General features: G+C 39.0%; 1 protein-coding gene across 4 annotated transcripts in view; it reads right to left on the bottom strand.

The window, feature by feature from the left end:
• Positions 1-20,489, bottom strand: part of LOC117299294 (recombining binding protein suppressor of hairless-like) — a 58,364-nt gene that overhangs the window by 19,168 nt on the left and 18,707 nt on the right. For 3 of the 4 annotated variants that reach the window (XM_033782789.1, XM_033782790.1, XM_033782788.1), the window contains exon 2: positions 11,176-12,421. In XM_033782789.1, the coding sequence (XP_033638680.1) occupies positions 11,176-11,527 (352 nt within the window). In that variant the 5' untranslated portion in view covers positions 11,528-12,421. Of the gene's footprint in view, positions 1-6,187; positions 7,931-11,175; positions 12,422-20,489 lie in introns of those variants that run through there. The other variant, XM_033782791.1, reaches the window with a different exon arrangement.

Genomic DNA, 20,489 nt, shown 5'->3' with positions numbered 1-20,489 from the left:
ATTATGGATTGATAATATATTGTATCCTTAATAGCTGTTGCCATGCACAGATGGGGGCATATCACCTTGCCCAATGCCATCAGCTCGTAATATATCCCGCCCCAGAACAAATATTAACAGTCATTTGGAAACCAGGAGAGATTGGCTGTCTAGTTTTCCGGCATAATCAATTAAGAGCTTTTGGGAGTAACAGCAGGGATGGTTCCCAGCATTAAAGGCCAAGTGGAAAAAAATACCAGTTGATAGTCCAGGTTTTTCCCAAAAGAGAAGGAAGAGAGCTTTTCATTTTCTAGGCCTATTTGTTTACATTTTCTTTTCAAAGATGGCCGCCAAGCATTTTAATTTAAAGTGGCCACCTATTCTTCAGTTCAAAGTCACAACTTGTACACATTCTTATAAGAAAGTAAGTTTAATGAACATGCACAGAACATTTTGTCTTTTTGTAGACAAAAATGTACTTTAAAAAAACTAGAAAAAAAGATGCAGCCTCAAAATAGGATGGTAAACTGGTATTTTTTGTTATTTGGCCAAAGCTGTTTTCTCTGCTACATGTATGGTGTACAGTATCCAATATTGAGTGGTTGGGACTGGTGGAAAACCGACCTTATGGACAGATTAATTTTTCAGTGAGTTGAGCTGTTCAGTAAATAAATTCATCAAAACTAAACGTTTAGATGACTACACATGTACATACTCGTAAATAGTGAAAATTTCACTCTCTTGTCCGAGTGGTGTCAGTGCTGCTCTTTTGAGAGTGCCACTGACAGTCACTCTGTGTCACTCTTTTTCAGTGAAACTGGAACAAACTTCACTCTAGATCGAGTTGAAAGTACCCATCGTTCACTCTAAAAAAAGAGTTCTCCACACTATGGCTCTTTAACTGGGCCAAAATGCTGGAATCGTCTTCCTCAATCTGTTCGTTTAGCCAATTCCCTGAGTTCCTTCCAATCCCAATTAAAAACCCACCTCTATCCTAAGTTACTCTAGATTGAATCATTGTTAATTGCATTGTTTTGTCTGTACAGCATGTAGTTTATCTTTTGTTTGGTTGCTATTGTATTTCGTTAGCGCTTTGTAGCGCTTTTGTAAAAAGCGCTGTATACAGGTATAAGTAAGGTTATTATTATTATTATGGCAGACAAGACAAGTGAAGCTGAGCTACAAAACACAATGTAAGAACAAATTATGCATTTGAAAGCACAAAAAGTTGTGCATCGAGTGTGTTCTTTCTTTCATTATCCTCTTGAAACTTATATGAACGATTGAGCCCAAATTTTCACAGGTTTGCTATTTTATGCATTGTTGGCCTACACCAAGTGAGAAGACTGGTCTTTGACAATTACCAAAGGTGTCGCAGTGCCTTTAAAACACCAGAAGAACAGTCAAAATCAGTCATAGTTGTTGTTGATGCTTTTAAGTTGGATAATTCCTGACAAACAAAAGACACAAGTGTCATGACAGAATATCAAACCCACATTCAGCTGCTGACAACTAAGCTTGGGCGATATCACGATATTATCGAATATCGCGATGTTAATTTGGAAACGATTTCGATATCGGATGGATTTGGTTTTAATCGAAATATCGATATCTCTCAATATATCGTGACAACTAAGCTTGGGCGATATCACGATATTATCGAATATCGCGATGTTAATTTGGAAACGATTTCGATATCGGATGGATTTGGTTTTAATCGAAATATCGATATCTCTCACTATATCGCGATATCGATTAAACATCGCGATGTATTTGCTAGCTGAGACATCTTGCACCCCATAGGTTTGGAGTAAAACCAGAAGAATAGGTCATTAGAACACCTCTCTTAAGCTAGGACTGTCTCTTCTACAACTTTCACTTGGAGTTTGAAGACTGATGATGTCAAATTTAATTAATCGCGATTATATCGAATATCGCGATATATTGTCGGCGATATAGGCCTATCGTGAATAAAATAAATCGATATCGCCCAAGCTTACTGACAACACCATTAGTTTGGCTCTGGTGAACTACATGAAGACCAATCCACTACAACACGCCACAAACTTAGCATAGTATAATTGGCTTTAACTAGTACAGTGGGGTTCATGTTGGGATTGGGGAACTCTTAAAACCTCAGCTTAAAATATTGACTGGCAAGAATTGTTTTCACAACAACAGAATCAAGATAGCCAAACTGAAGGTCATTTAAAAGGAGAGCACATCAGAAAATTGAGCAAATAGGTTGTTAACGCTTTCAAGTTTGATAATTCTTGACAAACAAAAGACACAAGTGTCATGACCGAGTATTGAACCCATATTCAGCTGCTGACAACACCAGAGCTTGGCTTCGGTGAATTAGACCAATCCACTACAACACGCCACAAACTTAGCAAAGTCTAGTTGGCTTTTACTAGTAGTAGTACAGCACAGCAGGCACAAATTTGGGGTGAGGAATTCTTAAAACCGCAGGGCGTGATTGCTTAAAATATTGACTGGACAAGAGGTTTTTACAAACAGAATCAAGATAGCCAAACCGAAGGTCATTTAAAAGTAGAGCACATCAGTAAATTGAGCAAACATTTGTTGTTGACGTTTTTAATTTGGATAACTCTTGACAAACAAACGACACAAGCCTGGAACAAACCACACTTCTATGGAATACACTGTTTAAACATTGGCTCAGTAATCTTATCAGAAAGAACCACTTTGGGGCAGAATCTGTATTTAAGACTACATGGGCCAATCAGCTGTGCCTTTCACATGGCGCAAAGAGACCCCGTTCCCAACTGGACCCTGCATTGATCTCCCAATTCGAGAAAAGGGCGATCAAGACCCCAAAAGGGCAATCAAAGGGCGACCAACGAGAAACAGGCTCCAGTGGGAACGCGAGGGCGATCAGGATCTGACCGTGCAATTTTGATCCTCCTCGGGAGTAGGATTAAAGCGGGATCTGATCGCCCTTGTGGATTAATGGGCGATCAAACAAACTAGGGCGATCAGACCCTGCAATTTGCTAGTAAAACAGTGTTCTTTTGAACCCACTTCCGTTCCCGCAAAGGGGATTAATGCGAGATTATACTCAAGTGGGAACGCGACCGTGATTTTTAGCCTGCAACCAATCTTGTTGCGGGATCCCAATCTCGCAATTGTGGATCCAGTGGGAACGCGGTCAGAGGTTACATCAATTGAATGGAGATATATGTGGGATGTTAAAGGCAGTGGACACTATTGGTAATTACTCAAAATAATTGTTAGCAAAAAAACTTTCTTGGTAAGAAGCAATGAAGAGCTGTTGATAGTATAACAGATTGTGAGAAACAGCTCCCTCTGAAGTAACATAGTTTTTGAGAAAGAAGTAATTCTTGATAAAAGAGTTGAATTGGTTTTCAGACCTCAGCTGAGGTCTCCAAATCAAGCAACTGAAAGCACACAACTTCGTGTGACAAGGGTGTTTTTTATTTCATTATTATCTCGCAAACTCGACGACCGATTGAGCTCAAATATTCACAGGTCTGTTATTTTATGCATATGTTGAGATACACCAAGTGAGAAGACTGGTCTTTGACAATTACCAACAGTGTCCACTGTTTTCAAAGGGAAAGTACATCACACGTTTGGTAGTTGCCAAAGACCAGTGTCCTCACTTGGTGTATCCCATCATAAGCATAAAATAACAAGCCTGTGAAAAGTTGAGCTCAATTGGTCATCGGAGTTGCGAGAATATGATGAAAGAAAAAACACCCTTGTTGGACGAATGTGTGTGTTTTCAGATAGGAATAAAACACTTCTAGCTGTCTTTTATTATTTGAGTGAGAAATTACCTCTTTCTCAAAAACTACGTTATTTTAGAGGGAGTCATTTCCCCCAATTTTTTTATACTACCAACAGCTCCCCAATGCTCATTACAAAGTCAGTTTTTAAGTAAATATTATTTCTTTTGAGTAATTACCAAACGTGTACCTTCCCTTTAAACTCAAAATTTTTGTTTTTAAAATGGGTGACCATCAGTTTCAGAAACAGTTACATAAATAACCATTTATAAACGCACAAGCTTATAATTTGTCCATTAGAGCAGGATGTCAGGGGGGTCAGTCAGGGGGGGTATGGAATCGATGTAATCCAGCTGGTGCACATGGACAAATGCAGTGTGGATCAGTGGCAACAAGGGCTAACAAAGATGTTTGTTCTCATATAATATTAACTGGGTTGATCGCCAAGAAAATTTGTAGAGCTCTCACCATTGATTTTTAAACAAGCCAGGACTGTATGATTGATATTTTAAATATCAATCATGTTCAATTAAAAATTATAGAAATTTTTAGTGGATGGTGCTTTGTAATATTCCATTAAGATGGTTACAAATGACACTAGACTCTGGCAATTTAAAAAGTTAAACTAGTCCACAATGTATTTGGCGTTAATTCAATCTTAGCTAAAAACCGGTTAAAGACACTGGACACTACTGGTAATTGTCAAAGACCAGTCTTCGCACTTGGTGTATCTCAACATGCATAATGTATACTTTATGCAAAATTTGAGCTCAATTGGTCGTCGGGGTTGCGAGATAACTATGAAAGAAAAAAACACCCTTGTCACCCCCTAAAAAAACCTTATTTGGTAACGAGTAATGGGGAGAGGTTGAGAGTATAAAACATTGTGAGAAACGACTCCCTCTGAAGTGATGTAGTTTTTGAGAAAAAAAAATTAATTTTCTGCGAATTTGATTTCGAGACGTTAGATTTAGAATTTGAGATCCTGAAATCGAGCATCTGAAAGCACACAACTTCGTGTGACAAGGTGTTTTTTTTCTGTCATTATTATCTCGCAACTCGATGACCATTTGAGCTCAAATTTTCACAGGTTTGTTATTTTATGCATTATGATGTTGAGATACACCAAGTGAGAAGATTGGTCTTTGACAAAATCACCAATAGTGTCCAGTGTCTTTAAAACAGCGGATTTTTTTAGTGGATAGTAATATACCTTTAAAGGCACTGGACATTATTGGTAATTACTGATACTCCCAACTAATTGTCAGCAGAAAAAAATTACTTGGTAACGAGCAATGGCGAGCAGCTGTTGATAAGTGTGAACCATTGTGAGAATTGACTCCAGCTGAAGCATTCAGGCTTAATGTATAGTAGTTTCTGAGAGAGAGATAAATATTCACTCTATTAATTTCGACTTCAGCTGAACTTACTGAAGCCTTTAATTAATGCATCTGAAAGCACACAAAGAAAGCATCTTGCAACTTTGATATGACCAATTGAGTCCAAATTATCACAGATTTTTTATTTTACGCTTGTTGGGATACACCAAGTGAGAAGACTGGTCTGATAAACTACCAAAGGTGTCCAAAGCCTTTATTTTAAAGACGGTGGACACTATTGTTAATTGTCAACGACCAGACGTCTCACTTTGTTCATCTCAACAATATGCATAAAATAACAAACCTGGGAAAATTTGAGCTCAATCGGTCGTCGAAGTTGAGAATAATAATGACAGAAAAAACACTCTTGTCACACAAAGTTGTGTGCTTTCAGAATGCTTGATTTCCAAGTCCCAAATTCTAAACCTGAGGTAACGAAATCAAATTTGCGGAAAATTACTTCTTTCTTGAAAACTACATCACTTCAGAGGGAGCCGTTTCTCACAATGTTTTAAATACTATCGACCTCTCCCCATTCCTCGTCAACAAGTAAGGTTTTATGATAACAATTATTTTGAGTAATTACCAATAGTGTCCACTGCCTTTAAGTTAAAAAAAAGTTTTCAGACTGAATACAATATTTCCCTCAGGGGGGAGGTAATGGCCTGGAGGAGGGGGGAGGTAATGGCCTGGAGGAGGGGGGGGGGGTTAAAAGGACAAGTTTGTCCAACTAATTTACTCTACCTTCCTGACTATATCCGAGACCAAATTCAAGTGAGAAGACTGCTGTCAACTTCATAAAACTCTTCCTCACTTAAGACTAATCTTAGGACTAAGGCCGAGTCCCAACCCTGCACTGTAGCATGCAGACCTCGAGATAAGACGTGTCTTAACTCTTTGTGAAATCGACCCCTGGTCTGATAAACTACCGAAGGTGTCCAGTGCCTATATTTTAAGTTTAAAAAATGTTTTCAAGTTGAATACAATATTTCCCTCAGGGGGAGGTGGGGGGGGGGGGCGTTAAAGGGACAAATTTGTCCAACTAATTTACTCTACCTTCATGACTATATCCGAGACCAAATTCCTCAAAGTTGAAGATGTTCTGATAGGCCATAGCCTCAGCTTGAATGTAGGCGCCCTTCATTTCGGTTCCGTTACGATTCCGCTCACAACAAAAGCGTAGCAAACATCAATGAAGCAGCTTCAAATAGCAAGTGAGGAGGAGAGTCACTCGTAGTTTTACGACAAATTGTCAGGACAGATGTGCGATAAATATGCACAAAAGTACGTAGAAATCAGGAGATCGTATTGGGTTGTCTAGATCTCAAAGATAACAATGCACCGGACACTTTTGAGTTCCCGTTGATAACTTCACAGATTTCCAAAATGGTTTCTTAGACTCTCATAAAAATCCAACAGAAAAACCAGCCACACTCAGTGTTTGAAGTTAGACTTGTAAGACGTATCCCTAAAGGTAGTTGTCCAAAGCCTTCCTCCTAAAGTTAACTTTCACAAAAGCGCTAGAAAACAATCTGCTAGGAGGAGGATTTTAAGTCAAACAAAATTATCAGCGCTGACCTAACTGAAATGTGTTGCATTCACTTTCAGAGCAACACCGGTGCAAAACAACGTTAAAACTCCAGACTTCAAAATTAAACTCCAAGGTTGATTTTCATTTGGCGCACTCGTCAGATCACCCAGTGATGAAAGCTGGTGCTTCACGTTTAAGAGAAAATTCTCTGCAACAACGGACACGCGGCTTGCTTGCAGAATGAGTTTTAAAATTCTAACAGAGAAAAGTGAAGACAGTTTTACAGCTGGTGTCGATTCGCCCAAACACAGAAAACACTGCAAAGCGTCTGCACAGAGTGTACTGAGCATCAGATGCAGAAATTGAGGGAGCAGTTAAGTTCAGTTCTTTAGAAATTTTGTCCAAACACCGAGAAATGCGTTTTCTCTAAAATATCAGTAACTTATGAAAGACGTTGCAGCACGGAGGTTTTTACGGGTTACCGAATCGAGAGTGCAGTTCAGTTCTTTAGAATTTTTTTTACACACACACACACACATGTGGTTGTCTAAAATATCAGTTACTGAAGAAAGACGTTGCACGACTGTGGAGTATTACTGGTTACAGTTGGCTGATGCTGCAGTAGCCAACCAGAAACACGCAAAGAAACCATACACCGGCAGAGAGATGCGATTGCCTAAAATATCAGTAACTGAAAAAAGATGTTGCAGCGTGGAGGTTTACTGAATGGAAAGCGCAGTTCAGTATTTTTTCCACACACACACTCACAAAGATGTGATTGCCTAAAATATCCGTAACTGAAAAAAGATGTTGCAGCGTGGAGGTTTACTGAATGGAAAGCGCAGTTCAGTATTTTTTCCACACACACACTCACAAAGATGTGATTGCCTAAAATATCCGTAACTGAAAAAAGATGTTGCAGCGTGGAGGTTTACCGGTCTCAGTTGGCTCAATCTAGCTGGTATCTAATGGTCCAAACACAGAACACTGCAAGCGTCTACACAGCTTGAACCAAGAGGTGAAGTTGAGTCTAATAGTTGTTTCCACACACGCAGAGATGTGATTGTCTAAAATATCACCAAACGAAGAAACACGTTGTACTACTGTGTAGTCTCACTGGTTACAGTTGGCCGAGTCTAACTAGCCCAAACACTCATCCAGGTCCACATGTACTATGTACTACATGTACAGTAGCCTAAACACAGGCAGACAACAATACAGTGATCCCGACAATACACCAGCGGGTTTTGTTCACGGAGTTCCCAACAACAGTACCGAGTGTGGTGGTAGAAAGATTAGGGGCTGAACTAGCCATCCCACAACACCAACCCTACATCGGATAGTCCCCCGACTTGAAACCCCAAAACAAGCCAGAATCTCAATCCAGTATTGTACGGTTTCCATACAAAGCCTTCAGCAGTGCTCATGGCACCATGCTAAGCGCTACCCATATCTCCTTCAGTACACATTGTTTATTCATTACTTGCAGACAGCTGGCCACACTGACAAATTCTCCCACGCTCTCCCTGGTTAAGCCTGTTCCAGGGACACTGTCCTGTGGTGTACAGATACAATGGTTCCCAGCGGGGGCCCTGCACCATGAATAGGATCATGCTGGGACTGCCCATTGATTGGGAGGGGAACAAAAGACTCTGCACTGGGTTATTGCATGTTCAGTTTATTTCAGAATTATGGAAGCATGATTCAACTTGTTCTAGTCCTTTCTCTGGTAATAATGAGTTGCCTCCACATAATTAGTAGTGGCAAGTGCATCCAGTTAACACCAATTATGTGACCCTCAACATTAAATATGCCAGTCTATTGTAAAACTCAGTAAGCTTGGGCGATATCATGATATTATCGAATATCGCGATATTAATTTGGAAACGATTTCGATATCAAATGGATTTGGTTTTAATCGAAATATCGATATATCGCGATAATCACGATATATCGCAATATCGATTAAATATCGCGATGTATTTGCTAGCTGAGACATCTTGCACCCCATAGGTTTGGAGTAAAACCAGAAGAATAGGTCATTAGAACACCTCTCTTAAGCTATGACTGTCTCTTCTACAACTTTCACTTGGAGTTTGAAGACTGATGATGTCAAATTTCATTAATCGCGATTATATTGAATATCGCGATATATTGTCGGCGATATATCGTGAATAAAATAAATCGATATCGCCCAAGCTTAAAACTCAGTACATGTAGGGAGGTGGAGAATCCACCTTCAATGGCATATAACCAGAGGGGTCAGCTCACAACCCTTATTTTAAAGGGTCTATGTAACTTTTGTAGGACAAAAAACACAATGTCCACAGATTTACACTAAACTTACACAGTTTGAAGATAATGATAGTAGAAAGCTTCCCTGAAAATACTACGTGCTGAGGTGCTGTAGTTTTGGGGAAATGAGTAAATGAATGTCATGAAAATAATTTTTGTCTCATGAGACGAAAATTATTTTAATCATTTACAAACGTATTTTCATGACATTTTTTTACTCGTTTCTCAAAAACTACAGCACCTCAGTAAGTAATATTTGAAGGGAAGCTTTCCACTATCATTATCTTCAAACCCTGTAAGTTAAATGTCAAATCTATGGACATTTTGAAAAGGCACCCAAATCCTTTAAAGGGTTCAATGGGTACTTTTTGTACAACACAAAACACAAACGTCCGCATATTTAAAATAAACTTACACATGGTTTCCAGGCAATGTTAGTAGAAACTCTTAAAGTATGACTTGCTGAGGCGTTTTTGACAATTGACGAGTAAATTAGTTTCACAGAAATAATTTTCATCTCAGCGTTGTACAACGGAATGTACGCAACTCTCCTGAAACACTTGCTCTGTGATTGTCACTTATTTTCATTAAAACGTGACCACTTCTGAAGCTGAAACTTCTAATAGGGAAGTTATATTGTGCAGGGATTCATGATGTCTTAGCCAAACACTCGATGCAAAACGCATCAAAGCCCTTCAAAGGCAGTGGACACGATTGGTAAAATTACTAAAAATAATTATGATCATAAAACCTTTCTTGATTACGAGTAATGGGGGAGAGGTTGGTCGAATAAAACATTTTGAGAAACAGCTCCCTCTGAAGTGTCGTAGTAATCGATAAAGAAGTAATTTTTCCACAAATTTGATTTTGAGACCTCAGATTTAGAATTTGAGGTCTCGAAATCAAGCATCTGAAAGCACACAACTTCGTGTGACCATGGTGCGACAAGGGTGTATTTTTCTTTCATTAAGATAGACTCGCAACTTCGACCACCGAGGGATTGAGCTCAAGTTTTCACAGGTTTGTTATTTGTATGCATGTTGAGGTACACCAGCTGTGAAGACTAGTCTTCGACAGTTACCAATAGTGTCCAGTGTCTTTAAATGCATTATTTAACCTCATTATGTTGACCACAGATGCATGCAAGAAGCCGGGGCTTGGTTGTGATATCTTCGACTACTGCCAGATCAAAAGTGATGGTGAGCCGGAATGCAAATGTAACATCCGGGCATGCAGTGACATACTGATCGGCTCTGGGGTGTGCACCATCGACCCGCAGGAGAATAATGCCAAACAAACCTTCAACAACGAGTGAGTAGGTTTTTGTTATGAGTTGAAGTCTTGGTGCGAGACGATATTACAAAATGTCACTAACTTAAATCAAACAGAAGTAGCCTGGTGCACAATTTGTATCCGTGTGAATAAAGGCAGGTATTGGGTTTACACACGCAGCGGTTTCATTGGATACAAGTGATTTTATTCGGGACAATCGAACCTTTTAGGTTGCTAAAAAAAAGTCTGAAACTGGGACCCAGATCTTAGGGGGTAGGACTCCATACATTGAAATGATTGGATTTCCGCCTGCTGATAACCCCTACAGTTATACTACAGATTCCAAGGAGCTTTTGGGAACAATACATTCATGACTGGTTTCGAATACTAAACTGTAGACTTAAAAAGCCTGAACTAGTGTATCGAAAAACCGAACAAAGGTATATTTACAAAAATAGTGGAGCACTGGATATTAAACCAGAGGTCACGGTTTAAATCCTGCTCAATTTGGCGTAAATTTGTCAACACTCTACAAATATGTACGTATGACCCACAGCCGATTTCACAAAACTTTACGCAACTGCGTAAGTCCACTTGCGCAACGTCTATGGCACAACTCGCGCAAAAAACGTTTCGCAAGTGGACTTACGCAGTTGCGTAAAATTTGCGTGAAATTGGCTACAGGCCTGATACTTTAAGGAGGCAACAAAAGATTTCCTTCATGCCCCCTTGTCATTGCCTTGGTGACCTTAAAATGCTTAGTAGAAATTAACAATTTCCTCATCGGGTGCCCTTCACCAAGGACAGAATGCCTTGGTGCCCTTGCCCTTCCAAAAAATGAAGCATACAGGCCTACTAAAATAAAGTTTACAAAATATATATTGCAATTAATTAGTTTTTTGAAATTCTTATGAAATTCTAACTCATATTTTTGGGGGAAACTTACAAGAATTTTGTATCTTGATCTTTTGGTCTCTCGTCTCTTCTTGCATCGTCGCCGTGGTAACAACATTGGAATATCCTGTCCCTGGCATCGCTGGCGTCTTCACCGAAGCACTCGTTGCCATGCCAACTCCGCTCCCCCCTGCCATGAGGTCATGTGACCTCTTGAGGGACGCCGACATTCTCCGGTCATGGCTGTTTAGGGTGGCGACTCCCGGTTGGCCCGGCACGGCCGCCAACTCCCCGTTACTGATCTGCAGGCTGGTGGCCTGTTGGAACGACAGCGACGCATCGTACGCGTTGTGGATCGTGTCATTGTCCTGCGCAAGGAAACGCTGCAATATGTACTGGGTCATCACAAATATTGAGATGCTAAACACATTATCCTATGCTGAGAAGTCTGGGAACCACATAAGCGCCTGAGTGTTTCCTTAAGTTCCTCCACTGAGATAAATCCTGTGAGATTTTACTTCCTCATAAGAACTTGAAACAGTGTCTGCCACAGAAACGGTCTCAAAAAGAACTTGATACAAATCTCAATGAGAGATTCGGCGAATGTACTCCGGTGCAAGTCTCTTGATGGTGCTCATTCAAAATCACCCGATGGTTCTCTCAAACTTTATTCCAGGAAAAGTTGGTCTTCTTCCAGAAGACGATGTCGTACCGATGAAGTGCGCTTTGCATCAAGTACATGCAGTTGTTGGAAACTAGCGTTATCTCCAAAGTTTTGTAAGCTAATAGAAACCAGCGTACTTTCAAATTTCGCACATGGTTTAACCTGTTTCAGCTTGATGCTGCAAGAGGAATATCGCCAACAAAAGAAGAAGAATAGGTCCACCCACCCCAAAATGAGGAATTTCAGATGCGAGTAATGTGGGAAGTATTTGTCTGACACAGAATCACTGTGCACATTTATCCATTTTAAATGAAGAACTGTGGCGATTTTCCAACTTAACAAAACATTTAAAAAATATGTTTTTCCTGAATTAAATTTGAATAAAGGTGTCCAAAAAAATGATTTTTTTTAAAGATATTTTCTGGAACTATAATACAAATATGATTGTGAAAAACCCTCTGCAACTTCTTATTTGGTTGGCGTTTTAGAAAACAAGAGTTCCATGCTACAAGTATTTCGCACTTTGCCGTCGATAAAAATCCAGAAAGCGGCGATGGATCCTTGAAATGTTTTTCCACTTCCTGCAGGTTCTTCACTTTAGATGATCTGGGTATATCCTCAGAACTTCATAACCCTGCAATAAAGAAAAAATGGAAGACAATTATAAGTTGCCATTGTTTTTTCACCATTTGGGGTCGACATAGACAAATTTACTTAAGCATGATATGAAGTTCCAACGACATCCGAAGTAATGTGTCTGTGCTCTACAAATCGAGGTATTTACACCATGAACAATGTAGCCCTGTTTTTGTAAATTTTGTTTGGGTTCTGCCGTTAAGCCATGTATCACACTTGTGCAACCCACTAACAGACCTCATACTCACAGAGGCAACAGCAGTGATCGCCTCCATGCCCCCTTGCTGCCCTTGAAATGCCCCAGTTGAAATTTACAGTTTACAGTTTCCTCAAAGGGTGACCAGTCTCCCAAAGAGAAAATTCCTTGGTGCCCTTGCCCTTTCAAAAATGTTGCACACAGGTCTGCACTTGTTTATTATGGTCATATTTCTTTCTTGAAAAACGTGACTAAATATTTTAAACAAAAATAATTATTTCATAAATTGAGGTGTTTTTTTTTTCAATAGCCTAGATGTTTGAAAGTTTGGCTCCCAAAACCTCCTGGGGGCAAGTCAAATTCACAGTTTACTAGCCCGGTGGGCTACTTGACAACAATCCTAAACACAAAGCCTGCTGGTCAAGTGTTAAGCCCAGTTCATACTTCCTGCGAATGCGAATGCGAAGCCAATGTTGACGCCACAAATTCGCAACACACAATTCGCAGCAGTTGAACTCCGCTCGACTCACTTGCGAATATCGCTGTGAAAAGGTTGTGACGTCAAATTCACACCAAATTATGAACCAGGCTTTAGGCACAAATAAAAATAAAATGCCAGTTGATCGTCCAGATTTTTGCAAAACGAGGAGGATGAGGGCCTTTTTATTTTTTTATTATATATTATTTTTTTCCTAGATGGCTGCTAAGTATTCAAATCAAACAGGCCACCAATTAAAATAAGAAATGTATAAAAAAAAAAAACAACAAAAAGAATGCGGGCGGGAACAATCAGCTGGCCTTAACTTTGAGTCCTGCATGAAGATTGTCCTTGAAAGCCTAAACTTTTTTTGGTTAACTCAAGGTCCACAAAAATTCTCCCAGGAAGATCTATTTCTAAGCACCTATTTGGATGTAAACAACTTTGTCAAGTAATTCTCCTAATCCAAAAGAGGATTAGGGATTTAAGGCCAAATAAAAACAAATACCAGTTGATGGTCCCCTCCATCATCCTTTTTGGAGGCCTTTTTTTTTTCTTTCGTTCTTTTTTTACATTCTTTTATTTAAAAAGACAAATTTTCTGTGTATTTCTCATTAAACTTAAATACTTTTTCAAGAACTTGTTACTACATGAAGTTAAGTGGTGACCTTAAACTGAACAATTATTGGCCCATTTTAATTAAAATGCTTGGCGGCAACCTTTGACACAGACAGAAAAAAAAAGGCCCTCATCCTCCTCTTCTCGGAATAACCCGGACAATCAAGCCGACTTTTTTACTTAGCCTAAATGGATCTTGTCTTCAAACACTTTTAAAGCTGTGGTATGGGGATTAGCTACAACAAGTAACAGTTAACAGTAAACCCTCTTTGTTGTTGTCAACATCTTAACATGTTTACTATTGACAGAGTATGTGTTCATCCATTGTTAACATTGTCAATTGCTTGAAGTGGGAGTTTAGATCTTGGCTTTTCCAGGCATTTCTTAAGAGGGCTTAGCCATGGAGGAAGGTTTAGCTGCCAACTATAAAGGCCAAGTAAAAATAAAACACCAGTTGACCATTCGGGGGTTGAGGGGGGACAAGGGCTCTTTTAGTTTTTATTTCTTTTATTTCTATTGAGGATTAAAGACACGTGACACTATTGGTAATTGTCCATTGGTGTACACACACCAATTGATACATGTTGTGTCTCAACCTATATAATGCATGAAATAAAAAACCTGTGAACATTTGAGCTCAATCGGTCGTTGAAGTCATGAGATAATATTGTCACGTGTATTTAATCCTCAATAATTGATAATTTTAAAAAGACAGCTACACATGTTCGAGAGCATCACTTTAGATTCGGGAAAAGCCCCTAGGCCAGTCCTTTTGAAAGGATGGATTTTTTGTTGTTATAATAAATTTAAAAAAAATTAAAAAATAAAGGATGCGGTCCAAAAATAGGATACGGGCCGTTGCACATTGCCTGATACTAGTATTCAGACAATGTTTGCTTCTCCTGAAAATCATGTGGAAATTTGGTTGGTAATCCTGTTTTTATCAAGGAAGAAATTTGACTGCTAAGCAAATTTTTGTGCTTAGCAGCTCTATGAAATTTTGCCCTGGCCTACATTGTACTTGGTTCAACCAGCAACCTCAAAGTCACCCTATGGTTTCAAACGTCTTTCAAAGACCAACTCGTCCGATCCAAGGCATCGCAGGCCTGATACTTCACGGAGGCAACGGAGGCGATTGCCTCCGTTGCCCCTTGCCATTGCCTTGGTGTCCTTGAAATGCTCCAGTAGAAATTTACAATTTCCTCATAGGGTGCCCTTTGCCAAAGAGAAAATGCCTTGGTGCCCTTGGCCTTTCAAAAACGAAGGATACAGCCCTGGCCTCCGTTGCCTTGGCCTTGGCCTTGGTGCCCCTTCAAAAATGCCCATAGACTTAAAGAATTTTCCATGGAAGTGCCCTTTTCAAAATTAAAATGGCCTTGCCGACTTAAAGATGAAATTCCAGGCCTGCAATTTGTTTAAAGAGCCACCGTAAAAATCATCTGCTCTATCAATCAAGTATTGAAAGAAATTCTCCCATTCATGATTTTTTTATCAAGGATCATGCTAAGCACATTTTGAAGGGGCACCAAGGCCAAGACCAAGGCAACGGAGGAGGCCATGGTCTCCGTGGCCTGCGTGAAATTCCAGGCCTGAAATTGTTCATGCACAACGTCTGGTGAGCAGAACACAAAAAACAATGGGTTGTTTGGTCTATTATCAACACATAAACAATACATTGCGAGATATTATTAGCACGACTGACTGAAAACGCAACAACAACAACAACACAATATGTAAACTTGAAGGTTTATTTGTTCAGGTCGGTTTCCGTTTAAGCAAATGTATTTATTTTATTTGTGCTTAAAGACCGCTCGCGCAAAAAACATACATGACAATCAATTAAGTCAACCAACCCATCGAATAAATAAAATGGATAACAAATATAAAAAAACAATTATCAATAATTATACTGGACTATGTGTCTGTGAATAAACACAAAGCTGTTTTGCTTTGATTAAACGAGACCTTTTAGTCAGCCTGACTTCTGTTAAGGCACTGGACACTATTGGTAGGCCCTAATTGTCAAAGACCAGTAATCTCACTTGGTGTATCCATGGTGTATCCATCCCAACATATTGCATTAAAGGCAGTGGACATTATTGGTAATTACTCAAAATAGTTATTAGCATAAAACCGTAAGAAGTAATGGGGAAAGGTTGATAGTATAAATTTATGAGGCTCCCTCTGAAGTGACATAGTTTTCAAGGAAGAAGTAATTTTCCACGAATTTGATTTTGAGACCTCAAGTTTAGAATTTAAGGTCTCGAAATCAACCATCTAAACGAACACAACTTCGCGTGACATGGGTGTTTTTTCTTTCATTATTATCTTGCAGCAGATTAATTAACCGAGTATAATTCTCCCTCTGAAGTTACAAAGTTTTGAGAAAGAGTTAATTTCTCAATCTAAAATATATCAGTGACACAACCTTCAATCCTTTCAGTGTGAATATCACTATACTGCATGCACCTGGGGCAAACTTGAGGCAATGCATTTTGAGAGTAAAAAAACTGGTCACGACTAGTGTGGAAGTCGCAAGTATTTGAGGTGTGACTTTTTTAGGCACTACTATTTGAGATGCGACTAGTCGAGTAGTCAATTTCACCCAGGCCTACACAATCATGCTTCAAAATCTCCTCAACACACACTTGACTGTACACTTCCATACCATACAATCTGACACGACCGTGACCTTTGACCTAACGAGGAACCTAACACACATTACAAGGTCTTCATACCAATTGCTATTCTAAACCACAGGAGCACAATAGACACAATAGGACTGAAGTTGACACTGGTTGACTGCCTTTGTTGCCATAAGAAATACCAAACCAGGGTGAAAGACAGTCGAACTTAAAAAAAAAAAATACATTGTACAATGTACTCCAAACACAAAGCGAAGTTTGACATTACAGTGGTATGCAGTGCTCTTAAATAAATAAGGTCTCGTAGATTGCAAACTTAACAAACTTTGCAGTATAAAGCCTATATGTCCCCAGCATTAAAGTTACATATATGTAAAAAATCATTGTGTTTTTGTTATCGCTAGACAGTAAAATGAAATCTACAATCAAAACATAATTATTATTGGAAAGATTTTTATCTACAACACAGTAAGTATTGCAGTAAGTTGAGGTAAAACCCCTGCACACGGATGTCGTTCTCAAAACCCCTGGAATTTGTTGATTAAAATGTGCTAGATTCTAGCACATTCAATGAACACCTGTAATCAATCCTTTCTTCGACGTGCGCCTGATCTCTTTGCCATAAAAAAGGCGGGCGTGATCAAATGCAAATATCTTCAAACTAGTAGTTGCTAAGTAAAGTGTGATGATGTCAAAATACAAATCAGTATGGTAATACTGACAATTCGTCTTGTGATGAATTGTATTGCTTTGTGAAATCGGCTCCTGATCCACGAGGGTTCTAGCCTTTAGTCAAGGCGCACGCGGCACACCGGATGGCACGCACAACCCCAAAAAATGTAACGCACGAAAAAAGACTATCACCGCGAGCGGCGAAGCCGCGAAGCGCCTTTACCAACTTGTTTTGGGGCCTTATGTTTTTCTTTACATTTGCCAACGATTTTGGTTTTGCAAGAAAAAAGTTAATACAAATGGCGTTTCATAACACAGGATCTGACCCCATCCCCCTCCCCCCTTTCTTGATCTAGTGTTAATCGAGTTCAGGCATGTAGCTATTTTACATGTAAATTTACATCCACACGAAGCAAAGCTTCCAACTTCACATTTACGTTTTGGTTTGATTCCTTCAATTACAAAAACATGTTTTACGACATGTATTTCGGAAAACTACACATATTTTTACCAACCCTTGGTATTCTTTCCTTTGATGGGTTTCATGTTAAGGTTCGTTCGTCATTTGTTCACTTTAAAAAAATATTTCTTTTTAAATAGTTAAAACCCACAGGGCATTTAAGCTACAAACCTGTAATATCACACACAAGTTTTTCCCCCACAATAAACATCTTTTACAACCATTTCTTTCACGCTAAGGCCAAGTAAAAAAAATTATGTTTAGCGTCTCCGCCCGCTCCTTTTTTTTTTTTTTTTTTTTTAAATAGGGTCATTTTAAATGATCTCAGCAAAAACAATCTGAATGTCTTGTCTGAATGCCTTGACAGAGTTGTTTCATTTATGTTTTGTGTATTTCAGCAGTAGAAAAAACAATGGATATTTGAGTTTGACATTTTAACAAAGAATGGCGGCCATCTTGAAATAAAAAATAAAAAATAAGAAGCCCCTCTTCCTCCTTTTTTTGAAAAACCCGGACGTGAAACATGTTTTTTTAATCCCAACACCATGACCTCTCCCTGCCACTAAAAAAAAGCAAACACAAAGTACATGTAGTTGGAATGTTATAGAAAAATAGGAACCATTTCTGCCATGATATCAATAAAAATTCCTACCCAAATTTACAAATTCCTTTGCTTTTGTAAACTTTTGCTTTTTCAAGCTCTAAAAGAACACGTTGCCTCGGATCGGACGAGTTGGCAGTTTAAAAAGCGTTTGTAACCGTTTGTGATAAAATGCATAATGGTTGGAAAGATGTTTTTAAAGTAGAATACAATGATCCATACAAATTTGTCTTGAAATTGCGTGGTTTTCCTTTTGCTTTGCGAACTAACACGATCGGCCATTTATGGGAGTCAAAAATTTGACTCCCATAAATGGCGAACCATGTTAGTCGACGAGGTAAAAGGAAAACCATGCAATTTAGAGGCATATTTGTGTGGATCATTGTATTCTACTTTTAAAACATCTTTGCAATCACGTGCATTTTATAACAAACGGTTACAAACGCTTTTCAAAGACCAACTCGACCGGTCCAAGGCAACGTGTTCCTTTAAATCTGAACTGAACAAATACTCTACACGTTGAACCATAGCTCTATGTATGGGTGAACATGCGTCAAAGAGCTACTATACAAAACTGTCACCAGCAAGTTCAACTTTACAAAACCTATTGTTCGTTTGTTTGGCATTGAGCCAAAAGCATCCAAGATTAGAAAGGTTACTGGGGTAAGTTAGAAACTTCTTTTCTGATTTTTGGGGTTGAACAAAGAATTGACTAGAGTAGGATTCGAACCAATGACCTCCGGATTAACGTGCCGGCGCTCTACCAACTGAGCTATCTAGCCCTATATTGGCGGTGTCCCTATTTTGTCAATATCTTTGTTCGGGGGTGCCAGTCAAATGCCATACAACCGTTAACTGTCGTGTAGCCAGGGATCACACCCAAATTACGATACAACCTGGGAAGCAGCAGCTAGGGGATCACCTTAAGGGGATGCAACTTCTTTTTTGTTAAAGGCACTGGACACTATTGGTTATTGTCGAAGACCAGTATTCTCACTTGGTGTATCTCAACATAATTATATATGCACAAAATAACAAACCTGTGAAAATTTGAACTCAATTACTGGTCGTTCGAAAATGCAAGAAAGAAAAAAAATTGTCACAGTCACGAAGTTGTGTACTTTCAGATACTTGATTTCGGGACCTCAAAATATAATTCTGAGGTCTCCAAATCAAAATTGTGGAAAATTACTTCTTTCTCAAAAACAACGTAACTTCAGAGGGAGCACTTTCTCACAATGTTTTATACTTTCTACAGCTCTCCATAGCTTGAATACCAAGTAAGATTTATGCTTACAATTATTTTGAGTAATAACCAATAGTGTCCACTGCCTTTAAGAACATAATGTCTGACCTGTCCTTTTTTCAAATTTTGGGATAAAAACCACTTTGAAAACCTACTACACTACTGCAGCGATTGTATTTGTAGCTCAAAATGTTAACTGCAAACCACAATTTATTTGCCAAGTCCAGAATCAAAAGCTCTCAATTGCTTGTTACCAAGTAAGTTTTTATGCTAAAGTCATAAAGGCTATATATACTGACTAGCTTTTGAATTTCAAGCTTTTGTATTGGTTTGTACATAAACATGGATGCGCCCACACGGCTTCAAAACTTTAGTGCGTGTATAACAGGGTGTTAGCGCTCTAGTAAGCTTGGGCGATATCGATTTAATTTATTCACGATATATCGCCGACAATATATCGCGATATTCAATATAATCGCGATTAATTAAATTTGACATCATCAGTCTTCAAACTCCCAGTGAAAGTTGTAGAAGAGACAGTCATAGCATAAGAGAGGTGTTCTAATGACCTATTCTTATGGTTTTACTCCAAACCTATGGGGTTCAAGATGTCTAAGCTAGGAAATACATCGCGATATTGCGATATTAAATCGATATCGCGATTTATCGCTATATATCGCGATATATCGATAATTCGATTAAAACCAAGCCGTTCCGATATCCAAATCGTTTCCAAGTTAGTATCGTGATATTCGATAATATCGTGATATCGCCCAAGCTTGCGCTCTAGTCAATATATAGCTCTATGGCTAACGTTGAGTAATGAATAATGTCTGTGTCTTTCACATAACTTTTTGATTTCTTTTGTTTCTATGCATTTTATTTCTGGTACTGAACCAACACGCTTAACTGAACACCCAACCATCAGAACACTCTCATCAGCTCACAACCGGACTTTCTCATTTACTGATGCGGACATTGTGGTTTTTTTGTCATACAAAAAGTACATACACCCTTTGCTTTATTAAAGGCCTATAGGCTACTTCAAGGTGTGGGCTACAATAGACCCTTCCCATGAAATATATGTAAATTGCACATAGCGCCTGCGTACTATCATTTTGGTTGGCAAAATGAGGGAACATCGCGCTAT

The sequence above is a fragment of the Asterias rubens genome, chromosome 14, assembly GCF_902459465.1.
Source record: "Asterias rubens chromosome 14, eAstRub1.3, whole genome shotgun sequence".
In the NCBI taxonomy this organism is placed as follows: Eukaryota; Metazoa; Echinodermata; class Asteroidea; order Forcipulatida; family Asteriidae; genus Asterias; species Asterias rubens.
This window is presented reverse-complemented; position numbering and strand designations above follow the sequence as displayed.